The 22,360-nt window shown below is 40.5% G+C and overlaps 1 protein-coding gene across 4 annotated transcripts in view; it reads right to left on the minus strand.

Annotated features, from left to right (window-relative positions):
* Positions 1–97: 97 nt before the first annotated feature.
* The window catches only part of LOC146485770 (scm-like with four MBT domains protein 1), a 34,107-nt gene continuing 11,844 nt past the window's right edge, over positions 98–22,360 (minus strand). For 3 of the 4 annotated variants that reach the window (XM_085103127.1, XM_085103128.1, XM_085103126.1), the window contains 16 exons: positions 21,622–21,765; positions 19,444–19,504; positions 17,223–17,749; positions 15,925–15,973; positions 14,748–14,842; positions 14,073–14,334; positions 13,602–13,931; positions 12,354–12,442; positions 11,215–11,455; positions 10,159–10,241; positions 8,956–9,185; positions 8,449–8,579; positions 7,185–7,419; positions 6,307–6,512; positions 4,717–5,072; positions 98–3,610 (listed from right to left, as the gene is read on the minus strand). In XM_085103127.1, the coding sequence (XP_084959253.1) occupies positions 3,482–3,610; positions 4,717–5,072; positions 6,307–6,512; positions 7,185–7,419; positions 8,449–8,579; positions 8,956–9,185; positions 10,159–10,241; positions 11,215–11,455; positions 12,354–12,442; positions 13,602–13,931; positions 14,073–14,334; positions 14,748–14,842; positions 15,925–15,973; positions 17,223–17,749; positions 19,444–19,504; positions 21,622–21,765 (3,168 nt within the window). In that variant the 3' untranslated portion in view covers positions 98–3,481. The remainder of the gene's footprint in view (positions 3,611–4,716; positions 5,073–6,306; positions 6,513–7,184; positions 7,420–8,448; positions 8,580–8,955; positions 9,186–10,158; positions 10,242–11,214; positions 11,456–12,353; positions 12,443–13,601; positions 13,932–14,072; positions 14,335–14,747; positions 14,843–15,924; positions 15,974–17,222; positions 17,750–19,443; positions 19,505–21,621; positions 21,766–22,360) is intronic. The other variant, XM_085103129.1, reaches the window with a different exon arrangement.

The following is a 22,360-nucleotide window of genomic DNA, read 5'->3' on the forward strand; positions in this document are numbered from 1 at the left end:
ACTGGAGCAAAAAAGACTGCTTTTAAACGCAACTTCTTGTTTCGAAAAAGACCCTCCTGGATTTGATCAACGCCAACATTTTTGCTGATAGCAAAACTCTGTGCAAACTTTTTACTGCCATTGATGAATTTTTACTATCATTGCTTATAATTAGAATCATTTTACTGTACAAGCATTTTTTAAGGGACGGTCTAAACAAGCTTCATACAGATTTGAATCGTTGGGGTTGTTATAAGCTTTTAAAAAATCTGTCAATCCTTTCATTCCCAAGACTGTCCTACTTCTAGATCGAAAATAAGCAACACCATAAGGGAGTGCTCCTACATGGCTTGGACATGAATGATACATCCACAGACCGCGCGGAAAAGGAAAGACTTGTTTACGAAGCCACACGCTAAATGTCTGTGCCTATTTAATTCAAATACTTTCGTGAAAATGATTATCCCATAAGAATTCAAGGGTAGCTGAAAAGAAAGCCCATTTCAATTTCACTTGTGGCATTGAGTTGGCTTCTGTCAACTAACCTTGAACTCTTATTGGATAAGCAATGTCACGAAAGTACATAAATTAATCACAAGTGGTCACGCTAAATAATACAGAGCACCCACAATAGTTAAGGAAGAAAGATAAATTACTGCAATTAAAATCATTAACTAAGGTTATTCGTTTCCTTTCATTTTCTTTTGGTGCATTTACACCCGAGTTGCTGGAAACAACAGTTTAATGATGTTTAATAATAGTGATGAATACAATAATAATAATCATAATGAAGATGATACTAATAATAATGATGATGATGATAATAATAATAATAATAATAATAATAATAATAATAATAATAATAATAATAATGATGATGATGATGATGATGATGATGATGATAATAATAGTGACATAAGAAAAACAGTTCAGCTCACGAGTACAGTGAATTTCCACCTATATCAATCCAACTTGAGTGCAAATCCACATAAAAGACAAGGAAACGAACTGAAGTTAAAGATTTCAATTTCATTAATTTAAAGCTTTTCTCAACTATTCTACGGACGCTCTGTGACAACACGACAGGAAATTACTTCCTAACAGCTGAAGAATCACATTATGTTGCCCAAGGCAGGAGTTTGGGAATGAAAAGATTAACGTGATAAATTCGGAGAGCTATAGGAGAATCTTTGCTGAAACCAGTGTTTATACTTGCCTCATTAGCATATATCAAAAAAAGAGCTACGAACAAATGGATGCCATAAACTAAACCAACATGTCATTCTTGGTCATCGGTGTAAATATTAGTCTGATATCTTGAATATTTAACAATTACTGGACGAGGTTGAGCAAAATATCATGATTTGTCAGTGGCTAGAAGATCAAATCACTGACAAATCACGATATTTTGCGATAACCGAGTTCAATAATTGTTTTATCATTCGATCGCTGAGTTTGTTTTTCATAGCGGTAAGCGCTGCCTTGCAGGAGTCAACCATTTTCACACAAGAGCGTGGTTTCGAATTATGCATGAGCAGAATGTTATTTGCAGCAAAACACAGTTGGACAGTATTGCGCATGAGTATACCATTATTTGTAGGCAGTTATTTGCAGGTCACGTGGTTGCTCTCGGCCAATGGAAAGGAAGAAAAAAAAATGCACCGAATGATAATGAGATATTAGTTTTCAAAAACTGCGAAATTTACAAAGAAAGTAAGGCGAAGGAGTCCAGCCATATATTCTTTGTAGAATCTTGACACTTATAACGCTTGTTTCTCAAAAACTGCTAAACAGGCCACGTTCGAATTTCCAGAAAATACTAAGCTTGCCAAGCTCTTTCAAATTTTGGAGACCATTTATCTGTAGCTAGTTGAGTTTTGTCGTCTATACTAATTTATGCTAATGAGACTAGACATATAAGATAAAGATCCTCCTGTACAGAATTCAAGCAGACTTGAAAATTTGTAGTTTGAAACACATAACATTACCCATAGCTGGACTGACTTGAGGAATGAAAATAGTGAACGTAATAAATTGGAAGGTCTATACACAATTCTAGAAAATTTCATAACGCCCTTGGAGCCGGCGGCATGCCCTTAAACTAGATAAACATGCTAAGAAACAACTTAAACATAAATAAAGCTTCTAGACAATAACTCACTTGTTACGCTGAAAGCCATCAAAACAAATACAAATAAAAACTCAAACAGTTACTAATACTGAAACGCAATGTCAAGCCTGGAACATCGTTACCAGCTTAAAACACTCACTAGTTTTTAACAAAACTTTGCAACTTTTCCAAATTCGCGGTTAATCTAGCCTGCAAGCAAAAGTCTTCTTTTTCATTCCTGAGGAGGGAACGGACGCAGGCGGAAAGCTACAAGCCTACGACCAATCGCGGAGATTCGATACTACCTCTAGAAACTACCTGAAGGTCTAGAAAGTGACAAGATGGTACAGGAATTTGGGAACGCAAGAAACTTCCACCACCATACAAAAGTATGTAAAAGTTTTGAACTTATCTCCATATCTTCGCATGAAAACAAGAATGGATAGAACGCTCATATCTGCAGGTTTTTTCGTTTTAAGCTTCTTGTTTTAGGTAGTGTCGATGATTTTTCCATCCAAGCCAAAATGCAAAATTTAGAAAAACTGCACGGGACGTAAGCCAACACTGAGAAATCAAAACAACGAAAGAAAGACCTTGGCGAAATTTCAACACAGTGGGTCATTTCATGATGGCGTTATTCAACTATGACCACCAGAATACTTTAGTTTTTTTCTTCTTTCCACTAGGATTACAAAATTTAAATTTGAAAGGGAAAACGAGATGAATAGACCATTTCTGAGTTGCTTTGAACCTCATTATGAAAGCGAGGCTAAGTGCAAAGTTTTTGTTATGACAATTAGTTTTCATTCATACGCAAAGAAAACTAATTTTCAAATGAAAAGTTTTGCACTTAGCCTCGCTTTTATAGCGAGGTTCACAGCAACTCGGAAATGGCCTGTTGTGGTAGTTGTAGCGAAATGACGTTATTATGAAAATGGCCGATCGACATGCAACGTATATCTATTTTGAGGACTTTCTGCGTGCAAACTACATCTTGTACACTGAATCCCTATGTATTATTATACTGTAGTAATAAATCTACACAACTAAACTTCAACCCTTCGACCCTTACAATGATCAGAATCAAATTTCTCCCGTGACATAGCAAATACAAAGTGGACCTTGCGTGTTATGAGAATATCAAAACTGAACACAGAGAGGGTACGTTATTAAATTCTCCCAACTAAACCTGCACAAATATATGAGGTTGAGTAAGGACAATATGTACGTCGACACTGATCTGGAGGACATGAAGGGCTAAAGTAGAAAAATTAAAATAGTTATTAAGTATATGCGTTTTACTACAAAAACTCGGACAGTCAGCACATCCGCGCTGCTGTGAATTCGAAATAAAATTGTGAACTTCATGATATATAATCTGCATTAATATTTTCATATGCCCCACGCTTGTTTAAGGGCCTTGACTGCACTCTGTATTTTCGTCATCGGTCCCAGTTTGTTCTCAGTTAGCGACTCCAACATTTCTTGCGTCAATAAAAGAAGTGCACGACCGTCTATTTCCTATAAACAAGACAAGGAAACTTAGGGCGAGTTCCATCGATGGCACTAATTCTGGAATAAGGATACATACCATACCATACCTATTATTTACCCACGACAATTTAAATGTAAACTGTTCTATAGATCTAGATATAATTCTTAGTCGAGCGTTTTTTACATGAGCCTCCGGTTCTGGAGACGGGGCGACCACTCCCTACGTTTTTCGCCTTTAAATAAAGTTACTATTAATATTACTATTACGACAAGTTTCAACGCAATAACTTGTAGTTCAAAGCAACTCGGAAAAGGCCCACCTATTCACAAAGAAGCATTTCACTTTTTAGGGCTTCCGTTGATAACAGTAATTTTGTTTTTATAATTACTGAAGGAATTACCCTGTTTTTAAACAAAAGTATCTTCTTCTTCTTCTTCTTCTTTACTATAACTACCCCCGCTGTTAAAGACTTATCTGTTATAAATCACTCATCTGCGAGCTGATGCGTGAAGGCTTCCATTTTTGGAAAATTATGTGGCGGCATTTCGTACCCTTACATCGGGATGTATAAGCTTTGTCATGTTGTCACTGCACACTGATGTTAAAAATTAAATGGCAGAGGAGTTGGGTTTGTAAACGTCATATTACTCTATTATTACGTATTGTGATTATTTACGAGCTTTCGTGAATAAAGATACACAGAAAGAGAGACAAAAAGTTCCAAAACAAAAAAATATATATTACGATAAGCTCCTGTTTACCGGCCGCTGAGTCTGAAAACCCAACGCGTTCAATATCCGCTTGAATTCCACCGTTTCTCTCGACGTTCCCCCCCCCCCCCCCCCCCCCCCCTGGACGGTGCAACGTTAACATTACTCATTTATTCCGTTTGGGCATTTTACTTGATGCAACGTCATCGTCACCCATTATTCCGTGCGCGCCCTGTTCAGGCAAAGTCGAGTCGGCAAAATCATCCAGCATATATCAACTGTAAGTACTGTATTATTACTTTTAAGCGCGGACTACAAGGATGCCTCCCCGGGTTTTAGCCCGGGGGGCAATAACAGTTTAGACAAAACACCCACAAAATCACGGTGACGTAGGCTCGTTAATGCGCGCGACAAACACATACCTCTTTCACGAAAGCATCGGCGTAATTCGAGCAGCCAATTGAGTACATGAAGTTGGTGACCTCTTGTACGTTCCACAGCCGAGGGTCCTTACCGCTGTTACTGCTCTGATACAGGAGCACGGACGCGGCGTCAGAGCCACGTGACTCGGAGGAAGAAGGTAGATTACTGGTGGAAGAAACCATGGAGTCGTGAGATGAATCCCTCTCCATAGGTATCTGTGGCCAGGCTAAGGCCGAGTGCTGTTGAAGTTTCGTATCTGGCCGAAGACCTGCAAAGGCCGCAGGAGAGGGCACGTCTAAGGTTGTTTCTTGAAGGGCGCGCCCGTCACTCGTTGATGTCACGCCGTTGTCTTTTCCTGGAATGAGCCGCGAGAAAAGAGAGTAGAATTTTAGCAACTCGAGTGAAATGAAACGCAATAGAAGCAGAGCAAAATGATGTGATGCGACTTGGAAATGATGTCGTTCTACTATGTACTTTCACTGAAGAAAAGTCGAACAAGTCATGAAAAATTAAGGTTCGCAAAAATACCGGCCAAATGGAAGCCCTTCGTTCACAGGACATTTTAGGGGCTTAAAGGAAACCTCCCCTCTCGAAACGTGTTAACGTTACATTATTGAAAATACAATTTTCTTTGAAATTTCATTGGAAATCATGGAAATAATATTTCAGTGTCGGAAAAAAGCATAATTTGATTATCGGCTATTTTCGCTTTTAAATTTCCCGCGCGCTGCCATCTTGGATTTCATGACGTAATAAGGTTGCTCAATTGTTTTACACAAAAGAACTTCTGCTGAATAACAATAGCGGCAACCATTACACGTCATCAAATTCAAAATGGCTGCCCCCAGGAAATTTAAAAGCGAAAGCTGTCGATAATCATATCTAATTTTTAACACACTTGAATGTCATTTCTACGTTTTAGACAAATATTTAGAATTTAGACACTATTTCCAACGCTTACCCGTCAATTTGTTGTGAGAGTGGAGGTTCCCTTTAAGTTCGGGAGGCCTTAAAATTGGCGGGATTTTCTGTTTCAAAACTTCACTTCTGGTTGGGCTTAACTGACAATAAATACATCCTTTAACAGCTTAAAATACCGTTTTAAAATAGCATTCGCGTCTGGGATTTAAGGGGTGGGGGTACTTATTTTTTGGTGGCTTTATTTTCGGAGGGGCTCACATTCGTAATTTTACGGATACCCCTCCCCCTCCTCACCCCCTTCCCTGAACGTTCTGTGAGCAATTCCCCAAAAAATAAACTCTGGACAAAATAAGCCTTAAAACTAACGAGAAATGGAAATGCTTTTTTCCAAAGTTCCCAAACGTTGCAACAATGGTGGCAAAGTATCGAACTCATACATGACTCGAGTTTGTCCAGTTTAGAAAAATCGATTGACAAGTTGAATTTTGAGTACAAAGTCAGCACTCTAACTTTATGGATTCTGTGCTTAATCTTACTTTAACAGCCCATTCCCGGAGAAGAGTGAAAAACAAGGTGGCGTTTACCAAACTTTTTAACTCTTTTTCGTAATGAGGTATGCAAGAAACAATAGCGGCCGACAAGACTCAAAAAGGATGGATTTTCCTCACCTTTCAGGCAACACGTTTGGTTGCAGTATCCCAGAGGATAGCGGGTACCACTGATGAGCTCTGAGCAACATCCTAACACCTCACAGACGCGCTTGAGATACGGCTGAAGATGCTCCACTCTGTTCACCACCCTGACACGACGCATCAGTCGCTTGCCATTCTTACTTTTCGTCTCGATGCAAACTGTGCCACCAAGCTGCAACTCTCTGAAAAAACAGACAAGTCTTTTTAGTGTGATCGTCCGGATAAGAGTAAGTCCGCGAAGGACTGCTGTCGCCAACAAATGCAATGATGGTCGCCCACAATAAGAATGATGTATTATTCAAAGTGACACAGCCATACTCGGAAAAAGGAAATACGAGTGATCCTATCAGTAGTCGAACCTAAGACCTTCCGATTACTAGTTCGGATGCTCTACCACTGAGCTACAGGAGGCTCGTGGGAGCTAAGGCCATTAAACTAGGTTCATGGGTCAAACATCCTGCATACTGCTAGAATTGGAATGTCAATGGATTGGGTGGCATATGCGCAATGAAAGGAAATGTGATGTAATATTTTGAGCCTGGTGAATAAATGACAATGATGTATTATTCAAAGTGACACGGGCGTAGGTTAAAACATTATACGACGTCTGAGGTTCTGTTACAAGAAGGATCTTGAAATAAATGTGATGGTATATTTCAAGCCTGGTGAATGAATGAGAATGACGTATTGTTCTAGAAAGTGACACAGGCATACTCGGAAAAAACAAATCCGAGTGCTCCTATCAGGAGTCGAACCTACAAGAGGGATCTCCTTCTTGTAATTTGCTGCTCTAAGCCACTGCGAGATAGGTGAAGCACATTGTGTAGCAGACAAGACAAGACGCGATTTCGTACCTGTTCTTCTTGCTCTGGTAGAACTCGCGGCTGAACAGTTCCAGTACTTGCTTGGGGTTAATAGACGCTGACACCAAGTGCTGCATACACAGACGCATGATGTTATGCTTCTCAGGTCCAACAACAGAGCCTCGTACGGCATCGGGCAGACTGCGCATCAAATCACGACTGAGGAGGGGTCCCAGGCAACAGCGCTTGTTGATATACACGATCTCCTGAGGGTACAGGGGTTTGGCTGATAAAAGAGGGTAAAATGAGTATTGGTGAAAATACTGATTGGAAGTCCCTCAAAAAATAACCCCAACCTAAAATGAGCCCAGCACTTCGTCAATACACGATCTCTTTGGGGTACAGGGGTTTGGCTGAGAAAAGAGGGAAAAACGAGCATTCGTGAATGAGCCCCTCCAAAAATAACCCCAACCTAAAATGATCCCAGCCCTTGCTCAATACACGATCTCTTAGGGGTACAGGGGGTTTGGGGTCGATGAATATTGGTGGATACTGTACATTCCGAATATAAACCCTCTAAAAATACCCCCCTCCCCTCCAAACACCCCGACCATAAAACAGCCCACAGCACTTGTGTATATACACGATCTCCTGAGAGTGCAGGGGTTTGGCTGAGAAAAGAGCGATAAATTAGCGTTGATGAATACCGAATTCCCAGTATAAGCCCAAGAACTGCTAACGTCACTGTTACTTAGTATTCCATGATGTGTTAAGCTCTTTTCTGGTCAAGCTAGACCAATCTTGAAATGTAAAATTGCCTCCCGATATCAAGTGGGACTGTGTCCACACCACCCCTCCCCCACCCCCTCCTCCCAAAAACAACAAGATAAATGGTAAATGTCAGCATCGATGATTGTTTAAATCAAGGGTTAAAGCCGGCGACACACCTGGCGATTTTATACGCCGATCGCCGATATCTGGCATAATTAAATTCGCCGGCATTCGCCAAGTGTGCCCGTTCCCGAGATTTTCTACGCTCATTGCTGCGAATCACCAATCAATCAGGTTGCGGTAATTTAACAGATTACTTTTCAAAATGGTGGATAGCAGCGATAAGATGGAAACTGGGAACAAGCTTGAAGTGCCACATCGCCGCGATCGGCGAATAAAATCGCCAAGTGTGTCCGCATCGCTTGCGATTTTCGCTAGCGATAAAATTCGCCGCAATCGTCGAATAAAATCGCCAAGTGTGTCGCCGGCTTAAGGTAGGGTCAAGAGGAGCCTAACGCCTCAGCTTTAAACTGTCCAAACCAACCTTTCTTCTTTTGGCCATCATCTTCAGTTGAGGTTCTTCTCTTCACGGGTCGGCTCAGGGGTCTGGGCACTGGCTGCCGGCTGACGTCTGTCACCGGTCCGTACCGCTCCACGTATTTATCAGGCATTGGACTACAAACCAAAACAGGGAAAAAATCTTCAGCTGAAGTGACATGAAAATAGCACGTGAAATGAGTGTTCTGTGTGTTGCTGAAACGTTTATCACGATGCATAAATAAAAATGTTATGATGTAGATGACGCATTTCTCGGGGATAGCGAATAGTGTTTCTCTGGTGAAACACACGCGCGCGAAAATCGCCTCCCACGAGGAAACGCGGGATAGGTGCCTCATGAGCGGCGATTTTCGCGCGCGCGCGCGTGTTTCAGCCACTCAACTATCCCTGAGAGAAATCGTCATTTTATTTTAAGACGTCTCTCTATTTCTGCGAGAAATAAGAGATTATTCATAGGTCAAACACATGAACGATAACAAAAAATATATGTTACCCTGGAGGCTGCAGAGGATGCGACACAGACGCACAGTAGCTAACAGGGAAAATATCCAACGAGTCCATGTCGACCAGCTGATCATAGGACTCATCCCAGCCATCAAAGTGGATTCTTAGCAGGGGTCCCTTGAGGTCCGTCACTGTTGCTGGGCAAATGAGAGCTGGTTCCCGGAGATCCACAGCTTCTAGTTTGCTTCCTATTTTGAATCCATTTTCACTTCTGTTGTCCTGGTTGTTACAAAGTGTAAGGAAAGAGAGTCAGGATTTTGACATGCGACAAACTTGATTGCTCAAAGCGAGAAAAGACCGATAGCAACTCGTGAAAGTCACTTTCCGTCGAGTTGTTAACGCCGCGACCACACGATCGCCACCGTAAAGAGATTCGAGTGCTGACGTGTCTGAAGGACCAACACTCAAAACGTCAGCACTCGAATCGAATCTCTATTACGGTGGACAATTAGTTATCAACTCTGTTGATAAACCAAACATTCGTTTTTACTCCCCACCGACGCAGCACCACAGTTTCTTCAGAAACTTACTCCCTTTATCCTTTTGCTTGCATAGGTGACCATCTTTATTCCTCACGACTTGCTCCCGGCTGGCCTTGTAGCTCAGTTGGAAGAGCAACGGTTGATCAATCCAGAGGTCGTGGGTTGAATTCCCACCGAGGTCTAGGTATTTTTTTACTTTATTTCCTCGTGTGTTTTCTCATTTCCTTCCTTGGTCTAGTCTGCGTAGCAGGCTTAATCGGGGAGGGGGAGGGGGAGGAGGAGGGGGAGGGGGAATAAGTGAGAGTTTCTTGCTCCCCCTCCCCCTCCCCAATCATGCCCGCTACGTAGGCTATCCTTGGGCTAATGTTAAGTTAACTAAGAAAACTAAGTTAGCTAAGGAAACCCGAGTTTTTCCGGCCGCCTACAAATGCAGGGATGTTTTCACGCGGTTTATATCTTTGCAAGGGGCAAGGCCAAACATTACTTTGTATTTTACAGCTTTTAGCTTTATTTTCATTTAGTTATCTCTGAAAGATACAGGGCTACCCTCAATTTTCTTTTTGGATTCCAATAGCCCACGCTAAGCATCTGCTTTTCCCGCAAAGTCATAAACTGTGCAAAAATGCCTCTTGTATTTGGAAGCACCGTCCTTAATCTGAGTTTAAAACATAAACAATCGTTTCCATGGTTTTAAGTAACTAATCGCTTACCTGTCTGAATAACTGTGGGGGAGCTTCAATGCCACCGGTCTTCGCGACGTATTCAGGCCAGCTGAATGATTCAGCAGTGTAATCTACAGAAATTCAACACAGAAGGCAAGCCACTCACACGACTGACTTAGCATGTTTCACTAAAATAATAATGAGAATTCTCCACTCCAGAGAAACCGGGGAGACTGGTACGAGTGAGGGATTATGAGATCGTTTAGGTAGACAGATGGAAACTGCGCCGATGAATAAGTGCATTCCTCGGGAAAAGGAACGAGATGTTATGGTTTTTTAAGCCTGGTGAATAAGGGATAGATGAATTTTTCAGTCAATGCCCAGACATAATCGGAAAAAGAAAATTCTAGTTCTCCTAACAGAAGTTGAATTAATAACCTTCCGATTACTAGTTCGGGTGCTCTACTACTGAGCTACAGGAGACTCGTGGCAGCTAAGGCCATTAAACTAGGTTCTTGTGAAAAACATCTTGCATACTGCTAGGATTTGAATGTTGATGTGTGGCATATGCGCAATGGAATAAAAGTGATGGTGAATTTTATGCCTGGTGAATAAATGAGAATCATGTATTACTCAATTAGTGACACAGGCATGCTCGGAAAAAAAGGAAATCCGAACTATAGGAGACTCCTGGGAGCTACGCCATTAAAACAGGTTCCTTTCTTTTTTCCGAATATGCCTCTGTCGTCGAATAATAAATCATTCTCATTTATTAAACAGCCTTAAAATTTAACATCGTTTACACTATTTACAATATTTGCTCAAATTTAAAGTGTTTATAAATTGCTGGAGACACAAGTGAATATCCTCTTGGGCAAATGAGTAGTCTGCCTGTGTGTGCCTAAGCTATAGAAATAGATCTTTGTCACTCGGCGGCCATGTTGAGTTTCAGAGGAATAAAAAGGTTTGTTTTTGTACGGCAAGCCTCGGCCAGACGCGAATTCAGCGCGAGGTTTGCCGTGCAAAAACAAAGCTTCTTATTCTCCTGAGACTCAACATGGCCGCCGAATGACAAAGGTTTATTGAAGAACAGCCATACACTACCTCTTGGTGGGTGTATCTGAAGAGAATGGGTCTTGGCCCACCCACAAGGGAAAATGTTTATTGAATTCGCATGGCAGACAAAGTACGTTGCCAGGGAATCAACTCCAAGCACAAAGTAATTGAACCGAAGAACCTTAATCACGGTCACGACACATATATGGCTTGGGTTGAATGGATCGATTGCTTCAAATTTCATGCCCACTTTAAACTGGTGCATGCCAGGAGCAGTCCCTGTGGAGTCCTAAAAAGGAAACGGAAATATTGCAGTGAGAAAGAATTATTCTTTGCAACAGTTTTTCAATTGGTGGTGTAAAACCAAAAGGAAAGACATCACTAGTTTCTAGACAGCTAACGGCAATGAAAAGCAAACGCCACCAAGCGTATGTAAAAGAAAACATGCGAAAGCTAGAAATATGGACAACAGGCAAACCGTTTCGGCATTATTACAAGAGTATTCTTTTTATCTTATCTTGCCCGGGAGTGGGGGGCGGAGGAAGGCGCATATCAATTGGAATGTATCCTTTCCCCTTTAGTAGGCCTGCACCTTTTTTAAGCTCTATTTTCACTGGACCCTGATGATAACCTGCAGCTCCATTGTTTTTTGTGTCTAGGAGTATCGTTTTCTTGTTCGTTCTTTTGTTCTCTCGACCAATAATGTGAGATGCTGGACGCACGGGGATTTAGCTGTTGTCCGTGTTATCGGGGGGTGTTCGTAATAGCAAGGTGTCCGCAAGGCGAGAGTTAACTGTACAACTAAAGCCCGGTTCACACTAGGTGCCAACCACCAGTCTGAACATAACTCTTGTCAGCGCCTGAGCAAAAATCTGGGCACCGTAACCGAACACGACCTCCAAGAGTAGTATTCAGGCGCCGTTCCTGGACACGGGCACTGGTCTAAACAGGGTTTTGTCAGTTCACACGCACCCTACGATATAGTAAACAAAACGACGGGAGCTAAAATGACGAACGTGAGCACGACTGCTCCTTGCGCACCAGGGAGAAAGAATAAAGTCACAGGGCCCTGGCATGGGCAGCGAGTCTGAACAAGGGCTAAAATTAAATTATCAAGTAAACTAAACAAAACTAACCTTCATGTAACCTAACATCAGCACAACTCAAACTAAAACTAAGAAGCAAACCTGCACAAAAAATTCTTGAGGTGCATCTAAAGAATTCGCCAAATCATCTGCTAAAAATTCGTTCCACTTGCTGAGGCTGTGCTTCCAACCTGGAGAAAAACGCGTATTAGTGAACAAACGTCAGATTTTAAACTGCAAAACAGTCGTTTCCGTTCTCTTGAAATTCACAGGAAACGCGAATTGGCGAGAGCGAGAACTCGCGAGGCGAGAAGCGACGAAAGCGTGGATTCTCGTACGCGAGCCTCGCGAGAAGAGCGTCTCTCCCGATGTCTCACTTTTCAGGTCCTCGCTCGCCCCAGACCTTTCGTTCGAACACCGCGCGGGTAAGTATGACAGAAGAAAGAAGAAAACACTTATTGCGACCAATTATCATTGCGGTCAATAACCACAACGTTAGTATGAGCAGCATTTGTTCAATTGACTATGACTCTGTAAAAGAGCCGAAAAATTGTAAAATTTTTGTCATTGCAATCATTGCAAGGTAGTGGTAATGGAGACGGACAAACTTCTTTGTTATTCGTTTTGTTAGCATTTTTGGCCTTGACCGTGCACAGACCTCAATAGAGTTTGAAATGTATTGGAGCAACTGACCAATAGAAACGTTCTCCCTAAGATATTCAACTGTAGTGTAGTGTTAAAACAAAGGATTGTGCACGGTCGCGGCCCTTCCAACATAAATTGCAACACCATTGTTGTCATGGCAACAATTAACCATATTGTAATAAACCAAAACTTGGTCGTAAAACATTGACAACTATCCTCGATCTCGTTCTATTCATTTTCTACGAGATAAACAAGGCTGTTGCCTTACAAAAATTTCAAGGAGCCCAGAAGGCCAAAAGCCGACAAGTTAGGAGCCCAACATGTGAAATGTTAGGTGCTGGTGCAAAAATTTAAGCGCCCAGAGAATTTTCTTGGGAGCCCCAGGCTAACGGCTATGTCGCATGCCACAAGCTTACGACAGGCCTACGACACGAATTGTTTCGTGTAAATAAAACCTACAACTCGCTTACGACTGTCGCGTACGTCATAAAAAATGTCATAGGATTTTAAAACATGTTTTGATATCCTACCACAATCGTAGGTATAGGCCATGTAGAATGACGAGAGTTGTGTGCGATTTTTTGCATGACGCGAGCAGCGCACGCTCTAGAAATCGCATGCGACAGTCCTAAGAAAAAGTTGAACCGTCTAAATCGGCCTTAAAGCAACAGCCTTGCTAAACTGTCAAACGGCTCTGGATTTTACCGATAGGTGGTTGTAGAGTGTGGCCAACCAAGGATGACCATCCAATAGGATGAATCTCTGAAGATTGATAGTGACACCAGAAGTCCTCAGCAACATCGTCATCGAGTCCATCGTATCGCATTCTTAGACGATCACCTATCACATCGATAATGGTCGCCACACACATCGAGTACATATTCTTGCGGTCTGCCACTTCAACTTTCATGCCCTTTTGGAATCTGTTGTAAGGTTGGCTTTGTAGCTGTTGTAGAAATTCAGCTGAGAACGTCTTGGCTCCCGAGAGGCACTTGAACAGGTAATCCCTCCAGTTACCACACCTCTCTCTGATAGCTGGCGAGAGAGAAACAACAGGATTTTAGAATCTTACTGGGAAAAGGGCATCTGACGGTTGACTCGCAAAACGCGCGCGCGTTTTTTGCGTACACGCGTGTGAAAATGCGCGTTTTGACACGTATGCTTCAATGTCAGTACCTGGGGGTGGTATAAGCAGCTTGTTCCTCTTGGCACACCAGCCAACTGGATGAATATTCTTTGATCGTAAATCAAACCAAAAGTCACCCGCAGGATTAGTCTCGTAACCTTCATAGCGTAACTGAACTCTGTAGTGCTTGATCTCTATCACTGTGGCCACCCAAAATGCCACATCAGTATCATCAACGACATCCATGCTGCAATTCACCACTTCAACCTTCATACCGACATGTACACCCTTCAAACACGGGCTCAGACTAACCTGTTGGAAAAACAGGACGAAAAGGGTATAATTCATTAAGTGATTATTACAAAACAAAATCTTTAAAGATGTTTGGGCACTGCGGAAGAAAGATTATATAGAAGAGAAGATTCTCGCTTTTATTTACGCATGGACCAGCTCCCAGTTGGCTTGATAGCTCAGTTGGTAGAGCACTGCACAGGCATTGCAGAGGTCATGGGCTCAAAACCCGTTCAAGCCTGAATTTTTCAGGTTTTTGCGCAACTGCTTAAGTTGCGTAGAAAACTGTAAGAATCGTTTCTTTTATAAAAAAAAACAAAATCTGCTGATAAACACCCTAAACATCGGTCGATAAGCTGCACTCCGGGTTTAGAAGCTCGAATTTTGGAAAAAGTGTGCTACAATACCACAGTTACTGGTACGTATCTACTTACATGTCCAAACAAATGCGTGGGGGCTGCTTTAGCGCCTGTTTTCTTAAGGTATTCTGTCCAGTCAAAACTACGATTCTGCCAGTTTTCACCAACATCTAAAAAGAAAAGAAAATTTGATAAATAAGACTGTACGTGCACCATCTTGAAATACAATGTTTTTTCAACCCACTTATCAGTGTTTGAAAATCGAATGAAACAGCTCTTCCTTGTGTTTGACATATATTACTTTAAACAAAATGCAGAACTTTAACCCTTCGAGCCCCATCAATTATCAACATGCACACTGTCCTCACTGTTTTCTCCATAACAAGACAACAGTAGTTTAAAATCAAAACATTTCATTGTTGGTGATCATTCCTTTTAGTGCAATGACCTGCATGTTTGATAAGGTACATTGTACATGAAGTGATATTGTTCAGAAGGAGAGAATAGATTATGTTAGTCACCACTGTAGGATGTAGCTAAGAATAATAGCAGGCTCATGAATAAACCCAGACGGCTCTCTTGGACTGTGCACCTTTAAAATTAGCCTCAAGTAAAAATGCATTTGTGTTCTGTATAAATTTCAGCCGGTGATAAGATATCTTTCAGATGGTGAAAATTCACCAGAAGCGAGCTCTAAGCGTCATCCCTGCTACTGGGGTTAGGGTTTATTACACTGTCAAACTCATCGCCAATAGATGAACTTGGAAACTGGTACCTTAGGTGTTGGCCGGGGGCTTCCAAAGATTCACGTTAAATGACAGACCTTTATCACACGGCGGCCATGTTGAGTCTCAGGTAGGCTCGATTTCCAGCCGCTGTTCGGGAAACGAGCCCGCAAAAGACCGGACTCGAGAGAGCGGCGGAAATCGAGCCTAAGTCTCAGGAGAATAAGAAGCTTTGTTTTTGCACGGCAAGCCTCGCACTGAATTCGCGTCTGGCCGAGGCTTGCCGTGCAAAAAGAAAGTTTTTTATTCCCCCGGGACTCAACATGGCCGCCGAGTGATAAGGGTCTATCCACCAAAATCAGCTCAAGCAAAGCAAATGCTAATGTCAGAAATGATGATCAGCCCCTGCAATCATCCCGCAAGTCAGGGTCCCCCGCAGGTCACGTACATAAAGGGGAAAACCACTGACCGTATTGGCTCGAGGTTTACTTTATCTAAATTATTTATTTAGCCACATTATTTGATACCTTCTCTAGAGAGTGGAGTTGCACTTGCGGCAGGTACTTCAGTATCATCCTGAAATGAAAATGAAAGGCAAAAATCTTACAACACAGTAAGTTACCAAGAAAGAGCGACAGGGATTAAAATATGAATACTTTAGTTTAGTGTATGCTTTCAACAGTAGGCAGTTTGCATCAGTTGGTCACAAGACATAACTACATGTACTTTAACCTTAAAACAAGAATCTGGATATGATTGGGGAAAAAATACGATCAGAAATGAAATCAAGATATTAAATGGAATAACAAACTGTTCATTGTGCTGTCTCTGAAATTCTCATTAAAATAGTAGAACTGCAGCTTTTTGTGCAAACATGACCTTGTAAGACCTATTGCAAGGAAAGTTGCATTGAGATGGCATTTCGCAACAGTAATTTAAGAATGAATACACGTCATAGCTATTGGGGGAGCAGCGACGATGCAGTGGCAACGGCACTCGCTTCCCACCCGCAATGTGTCCCGTGTTCAATACCCGGAGTTGACGGCATATGTGGGTTGAGTGTGTTGTTGGTTCCGTCCGTGCTCAGAGCGTTTTTCTCGGGAGTCTACAGGTTTCAATTCCTTCTTCCACAAAAACCAACATTTCCAAATTTCAATTCAGCCATAGCCTCCAACGAAGATGCTCTTTGGGGTCGTCTTCATGTGTGACGACCCCAAAGAGCATCTGCGTTGGAGGCTAATTCAACCAGGGATTGGTCTCCCTGATTAGTAGGACACTTGTGGCTGGATGCAGCGGAACCTTTATTTAACGAAGAACCAAGAAATTAGGAAAATTGGTTTATTCTATCGAGGGTTCGTTACATCGAGGCTCTGTTCCATACAAGTCATTTTAAAAGGCCAGCTGGAGAATATCCTTCATTATTAAAAACTGGATCATTGTATAATGCAATTCGGGCGATTTGATTGGCTTAGTAGCCATGGTATATGAGCCATTATACCATACCCGAGAAATAAAGACCATTAAATTGTCTTCTAATTGTTCTTGCAAAGCGAAATCAGCAAAATCTTGCAATATTTCTTGATTGTTGTTTTTTTAAAAAAAACAATTATTCCACTCGCGCTTGTTGGATATGAGATGATTATAGCCAACTCGGCGCGACGCACCTCGTTGGCTATCTATCATCTCATATCCCACGTGCGATCGTGGAATAATTGTTAACTATACCAAGGACTTTGTTATCTAGAGATTAGTTAAAATGAAGTTCGTCTGTGAGATGTATAAGACATAAGACTACGATAAAGTTATTTATTTCACTTTTGTTTACCTCTTCAACTTGTTGGTCCACAACATGGCCACTGGAAGCTGCTGCTGCTGTTGAAGGTAACACAGAAGTTGTTGTTGTTGCCGAAGCAGATGCTCCTGTGTTTGTGTTGTGATGAGCGTGCCTTTCCGAAGTCCTGTGTTTCTTTTTAGGAGTTCCGATCTTTTCTCCCTTCGACTTCTTTTTAATATTCGAGGCAGAGTATCTTTTCGCACACTCCATTTTACAGAAGCGTTTGGACTTTGAGAAAAAGTTTTCCTTTACTCCAATGAAGCAGCAGAATTCACACTTGGCTGTATCGGACAAAACAGTCACTATATTAGAAAGAAGGTCGAGATTTAAAGAAACGTTATGATGTCGGTCTGAAGTCCTGTGTTTCTTTTTTGGAGTCCCACTCCTGTCTCCTTTTGACTTCTGTTTAATATTGGATGCGGACGAGTATCTTTTCGCACATTCCATTTTACAGAAGCGTTTGGACTTTGAGAAAAAGGACTCCCTTATGCCAATGTAGTTGCAGAATTCACACTTTGCTGTATCAGATAAAACAGTTACTATGTTAGAACGACGAAGATTTAGGTTTAAAGAGAATTATTATAGAGTAAGGCATTATTAATAGCATAAGAAAAGAAAGAAGGCTTGTCAAAACCTACTGAATGCCTTAGGTTTTAAACAGATACACTTCACTATTAGCTTTATATTGATTTATAGACTTAATTGTCCTAGGAATCCAACACAAAACATTTAAACCCTCTTTCTACAGCCCACATTTCCACCCCACACCCTACACTGTAGTTTCACACACCCTTTACATGTAGTTTCAAAAACGCAAATAATTTATGCTTTAACAAAAAAATAATGCAGCAAAAATTTTTTTAAAAAAATCTTCAATGCAAGCACACTTCACTAGAAACAAAATAATTATGTGTTTATAACTGGTTAAGAAGATGTAGACATAAAGGTTTTACATTTTAATTGAAAACATTATATCCTTGTATGATGATGTCGTGTTAAAACTAGCAGAAAAATCGTTTCCTTTTTATTTTAATTCAACACGTTTAATGAAATGGAGTTTTTCATTAGCAATGATCAAAGCTGTTATTTTTACATCTCCAGAAGGAACGGTTTACCAAGTAAAATGAAAACAGAGCTCTTGATCGCAGTTTAGAACTTTACACCGAATGTTTATTGCAGGAGACAGATCTCTAATATAGCCCAACGTTGTGTCAGAAGACAAATAATTTTTAACAGAACACCATCATGCAAGGTATAAACACTAACTAAAGCCTGACAGTCAACTCCATCTTAAAAATTTTAAAGAAGAACGTCTTTGGCTAAAGTGGATTTCTCTCTGCCCAAAATGGACACCTTATGCCTCCCTACAGATAACACTAGAAACAGGTCCCCAGTAAAATGTTGGCCTGTCTAGAGATGGGAACATTCCCTTTTAAGAGGAAGTTGACTGCAAGGGGGAAACTACTCGTTAAGAGAAAAACTAACTTGTTTTGTTACGTCCATGACTAAAATTAAATGAACCATTCTCTTTCAAATTCGTATTATACTTGTAATTTTCCCCAGGCATTCCAAAACAGGAATCAAAATTCCCCAGTTTTTTTTTTCAAAAGTTATCACAAAAAAATCACTTCAGACAGCCTTTCCAAGCACAATATTTTTGCATTCTCCCATAAAAAAGCCATCTCATGCAGACACAAATCAAGAAATTCTGGAATTTTAGACTAAGAGATGGAGGAGTGGACTACTGGAATAGTGGGTCGAGAAATCATGGATCTGACTACCGGGATAGCACCAAAGAGAATTTCCATACTGACTGCATACCATACCATATATGATGCTTCATCATTGGGAAAGGGGGTGCACTATACAAGTTAAGTGCTGTCAAAAGTGTTAACTACTTTTTCGGATCAAAAATATGTGTTAAAGTAACCATGGATTCAATCTAGACAATGAAACAATGATGCTCACTAAAAGGTACCCTGGTACACATCATTTCAGGAATCCCATGTGAAATTTGCTGGGAGCAACACTCTGAACACTTTTACATGTAACTGGGAACTATAGTCCCCTCCTCTTGCCCCTTAACTTCAAAGTGAATCAAATTTGTACAAACAAAATTGATCATCATGCACTGCTAAATTTTCCAATCAATTCCTGATTTACACTGGTCATTTTCCCCTGAAAGCATGCTTGAAATGGAAACTTGCATTACCCATGTTTTCTGCAAGTGGTTGTTCTTCAGGCACCTCCACCGCTGGAGGCTCCTCTTTAACCTATCAAATGGAACATGAAGTTATTTCCATCCATACTGATTGCTACATGAATATTACTAACAAATAGACCCTTCTCCAAAATGGCGGCAACAGATTTGAATGAGTTAAAATTGAACTGAATGAAAAACTGATACCAGCACTGGAAAGAGCACCTTTACTTTAGTAACCTTGCAAAGTTCCAGCACATTAGGTGTTATATCAGCTTAGGAAATGTAAGATGAAATTTGACAAATTAACAGATGTTTGTATGACTGGGGGTATACATTGTACATCATACCCCCAGTCATACAAACGTCTGTAAATTTTTCATTTTTCAAGTTGCATTTTCTCAGCTGATATAACACCTGATATACTGAAACTTTGCAGGGTTACTAAAATAAAAGTGCTCTTTCTAGTGCTGGTATACGTTTTTAATTTTAACTTATTTGAATTTTCGGTCGCCATTTTGGAGAAGGGTCTATTGGCAAGATCTTATTTAACTCTTTATTAAACCCTTGATACCAACATGCATATTCTCCAGCATTTCTGACGGCACTCACTACTGTATCTTAGGACATAATGGTCCTTAAAAAATGATGTGTCTCGGCACATTTTCGGGGAGTCTCGAAATCTCGGCGTCTCAAACAAGAGTCTCGGAGTCTCGAGCTTGTAAAAAAAGGGGGTCTCGGAATCTCATAGTTTGGATTTTGAATCTCAGAGTCTCGCAAGCCAAGTTGTTACATGTAGGTCTGAATGAACGTCATAAAACAACAACAAAAATAAGAATAGTGAAAAGTCGCTTAACAATGTAATCAAGCAGGCTGTGAAACATGTAAGCTTGGATAAAATTCTGCTCCTAAATTGCTGTATTATGCCTAAAAAAAGAGCAAGCCTGATTTCATGGCATCTTGCGCTCGGATTTTTGATTTGCTTTATCTCCGCAAGTCTCGAATTTTACCATTCTATAGCCCTACTGTATATGTACATGTACACTGTAGTTGAGAGAAAATTGTCTTTAAATATCAGGGCCCAGTTGTTCAAAGCCCGATTAAGCTAATCCTGGATTAACGTGAACTTTAATTTGAGTTTAATTAGTAATCTGTAAAGATTCTTCCAAAAGATTTTTGCCCCTCAGTTTTGACTTAGACTTTTCTTTACATTTAGCTTGCAAGTAGGTTTTGAAACCATTTTAAACAAGCGAGATGAAAACTTTGATTAACTTTTAATCGTAGAGCGTTAATTGGCTTTCGAACAACCCGGCCCAGGGCATCTCATTTTTGATGATAATTTCTTTTATTCTACCAACCCGTATGTTTGATCCAATTAGTCATATTGTAGGGAGAAAACAGACGCTGATCACTAGTGGGGCTTAAAGGATTACAGTCAGTCTATGTCATGAATGCATGACCAGTATTTCTGAGAATAAAATGAACATTCGAAATCTTGTAGATTACTCTGGAAATCTTTCTGAAAAAGATGCATTACTGAAAAAAAAAAAAAAATTCAAAATACTTGGGAAACAATTGTTATCTTTGAAATACTTAAATTTTGCTGTAATGCAAAGAAATTCTTAGCTTTATACCATCAATAAACTAGGGAAATATTACCAACATGCAAAAACCCTGGTGAATGATATTTGTGCGAAGGAAGTGCGTGTGCATAAACTGACAACAAAAATTATCTTTTCTCCTTCATTCTCCCTCTGCCCAGTAGTACGGGACTTACTTATACTGAGTCGATCCACGTCACGCGTGACCAGTACTTCCAAGAATGAAATAAACATTCAAATCCTCTTTGTAATGTCTGGCATTTGAATGGAACATTTGTTGAACATTCCTCTGCAAATCTTTCCAAAAAAGACACATTAACGGTAAAGAAGATTCAAAATGCTCAAGGGAAACAATTGTTATTCTTAAAATACTTACTGCTGTAATATAAAGAAAAAAGCTCTCATTATACTTTATATTACGGAAATTTCTATGGGAACTTTGAAATCTTGTTGGCGTTGTTCAAAACTGACAAGTAAATTGTGCAGCTCCATTCAAATTTCAAAAATACTGGTCATGCTTGACGTGGATTGACAGTAAGGAGTTTTACGTGCACAAGATGACACAGACAATCAAGCACTGAAACCTTACCTGGTTATCAGCTGCATCTGTTGACTTGACGGCAGCATCATCCTTTTCCACCAATGGACCTGGCTCAGGGCTGTCATAGTTACGGGCATCTTCTTCGCCGTAAAAAGCCAACATTTCACCTTGCCTTTCTGCTTCGCTGTACACCTTCGAAAGAAGTTAAAAATGGTCAATTACTCTGAAAATGCAGGCATCAACCACAGACAACATTAATTTTGGGGGTGCATGGAAAAATGTCTTACATGCACAGCTGTACAGTGTAAGTGACTTCTGATAAATTGCTGGATTCTCCTTCCAAATAGCCCTCGTATTCACTTGTGAAACAAAAGGAGAATTTGACCTTACATCAATTAAAGTCACTTGGGGCCTTATTCTGTGCACCCCTTCAACTAGTCTTGATTTTAAATTTTGTAATCTTAGTGCTTGTACCACAGAAAACCAAAAAAAAATTGTATTTCAATTTTTCAGGTTACAGTACGTGTATTTGTCTATTGAAAATATATTAATTTAGAAAGGACCATGTCATCTATCAGGGGCATCAAATGAGATCATTAATTTTAAGAAAATATTGTAATCAATGTTTCCTGTATCCCCAGATCATTTTACACTGTATGTATTTGTCTATTCTCATTTTAACCCTTTAACTCCTAATATCAAAGAACAAATTCTCCTATCTTGTCCCCATACTTTTCTTATAAAATTACTGTGGAGAAGTTATTACAATATCAAGAAAATTCACCTT

This window comes from Pavona decussata, unplaced genomic scaffold (assembly GCF_977016875.1).
Source record: "Pavona decussata unplaced genomic scaffold, jaPavDecu1.1 SCAFFOLD_25, whole genome shotgun sequence".
NCBI lineage: Eukaryota > Metazoa > Cnidaria > Anthozoa > Scleractinia > Agariciidae > Pavona > Pavona decussata.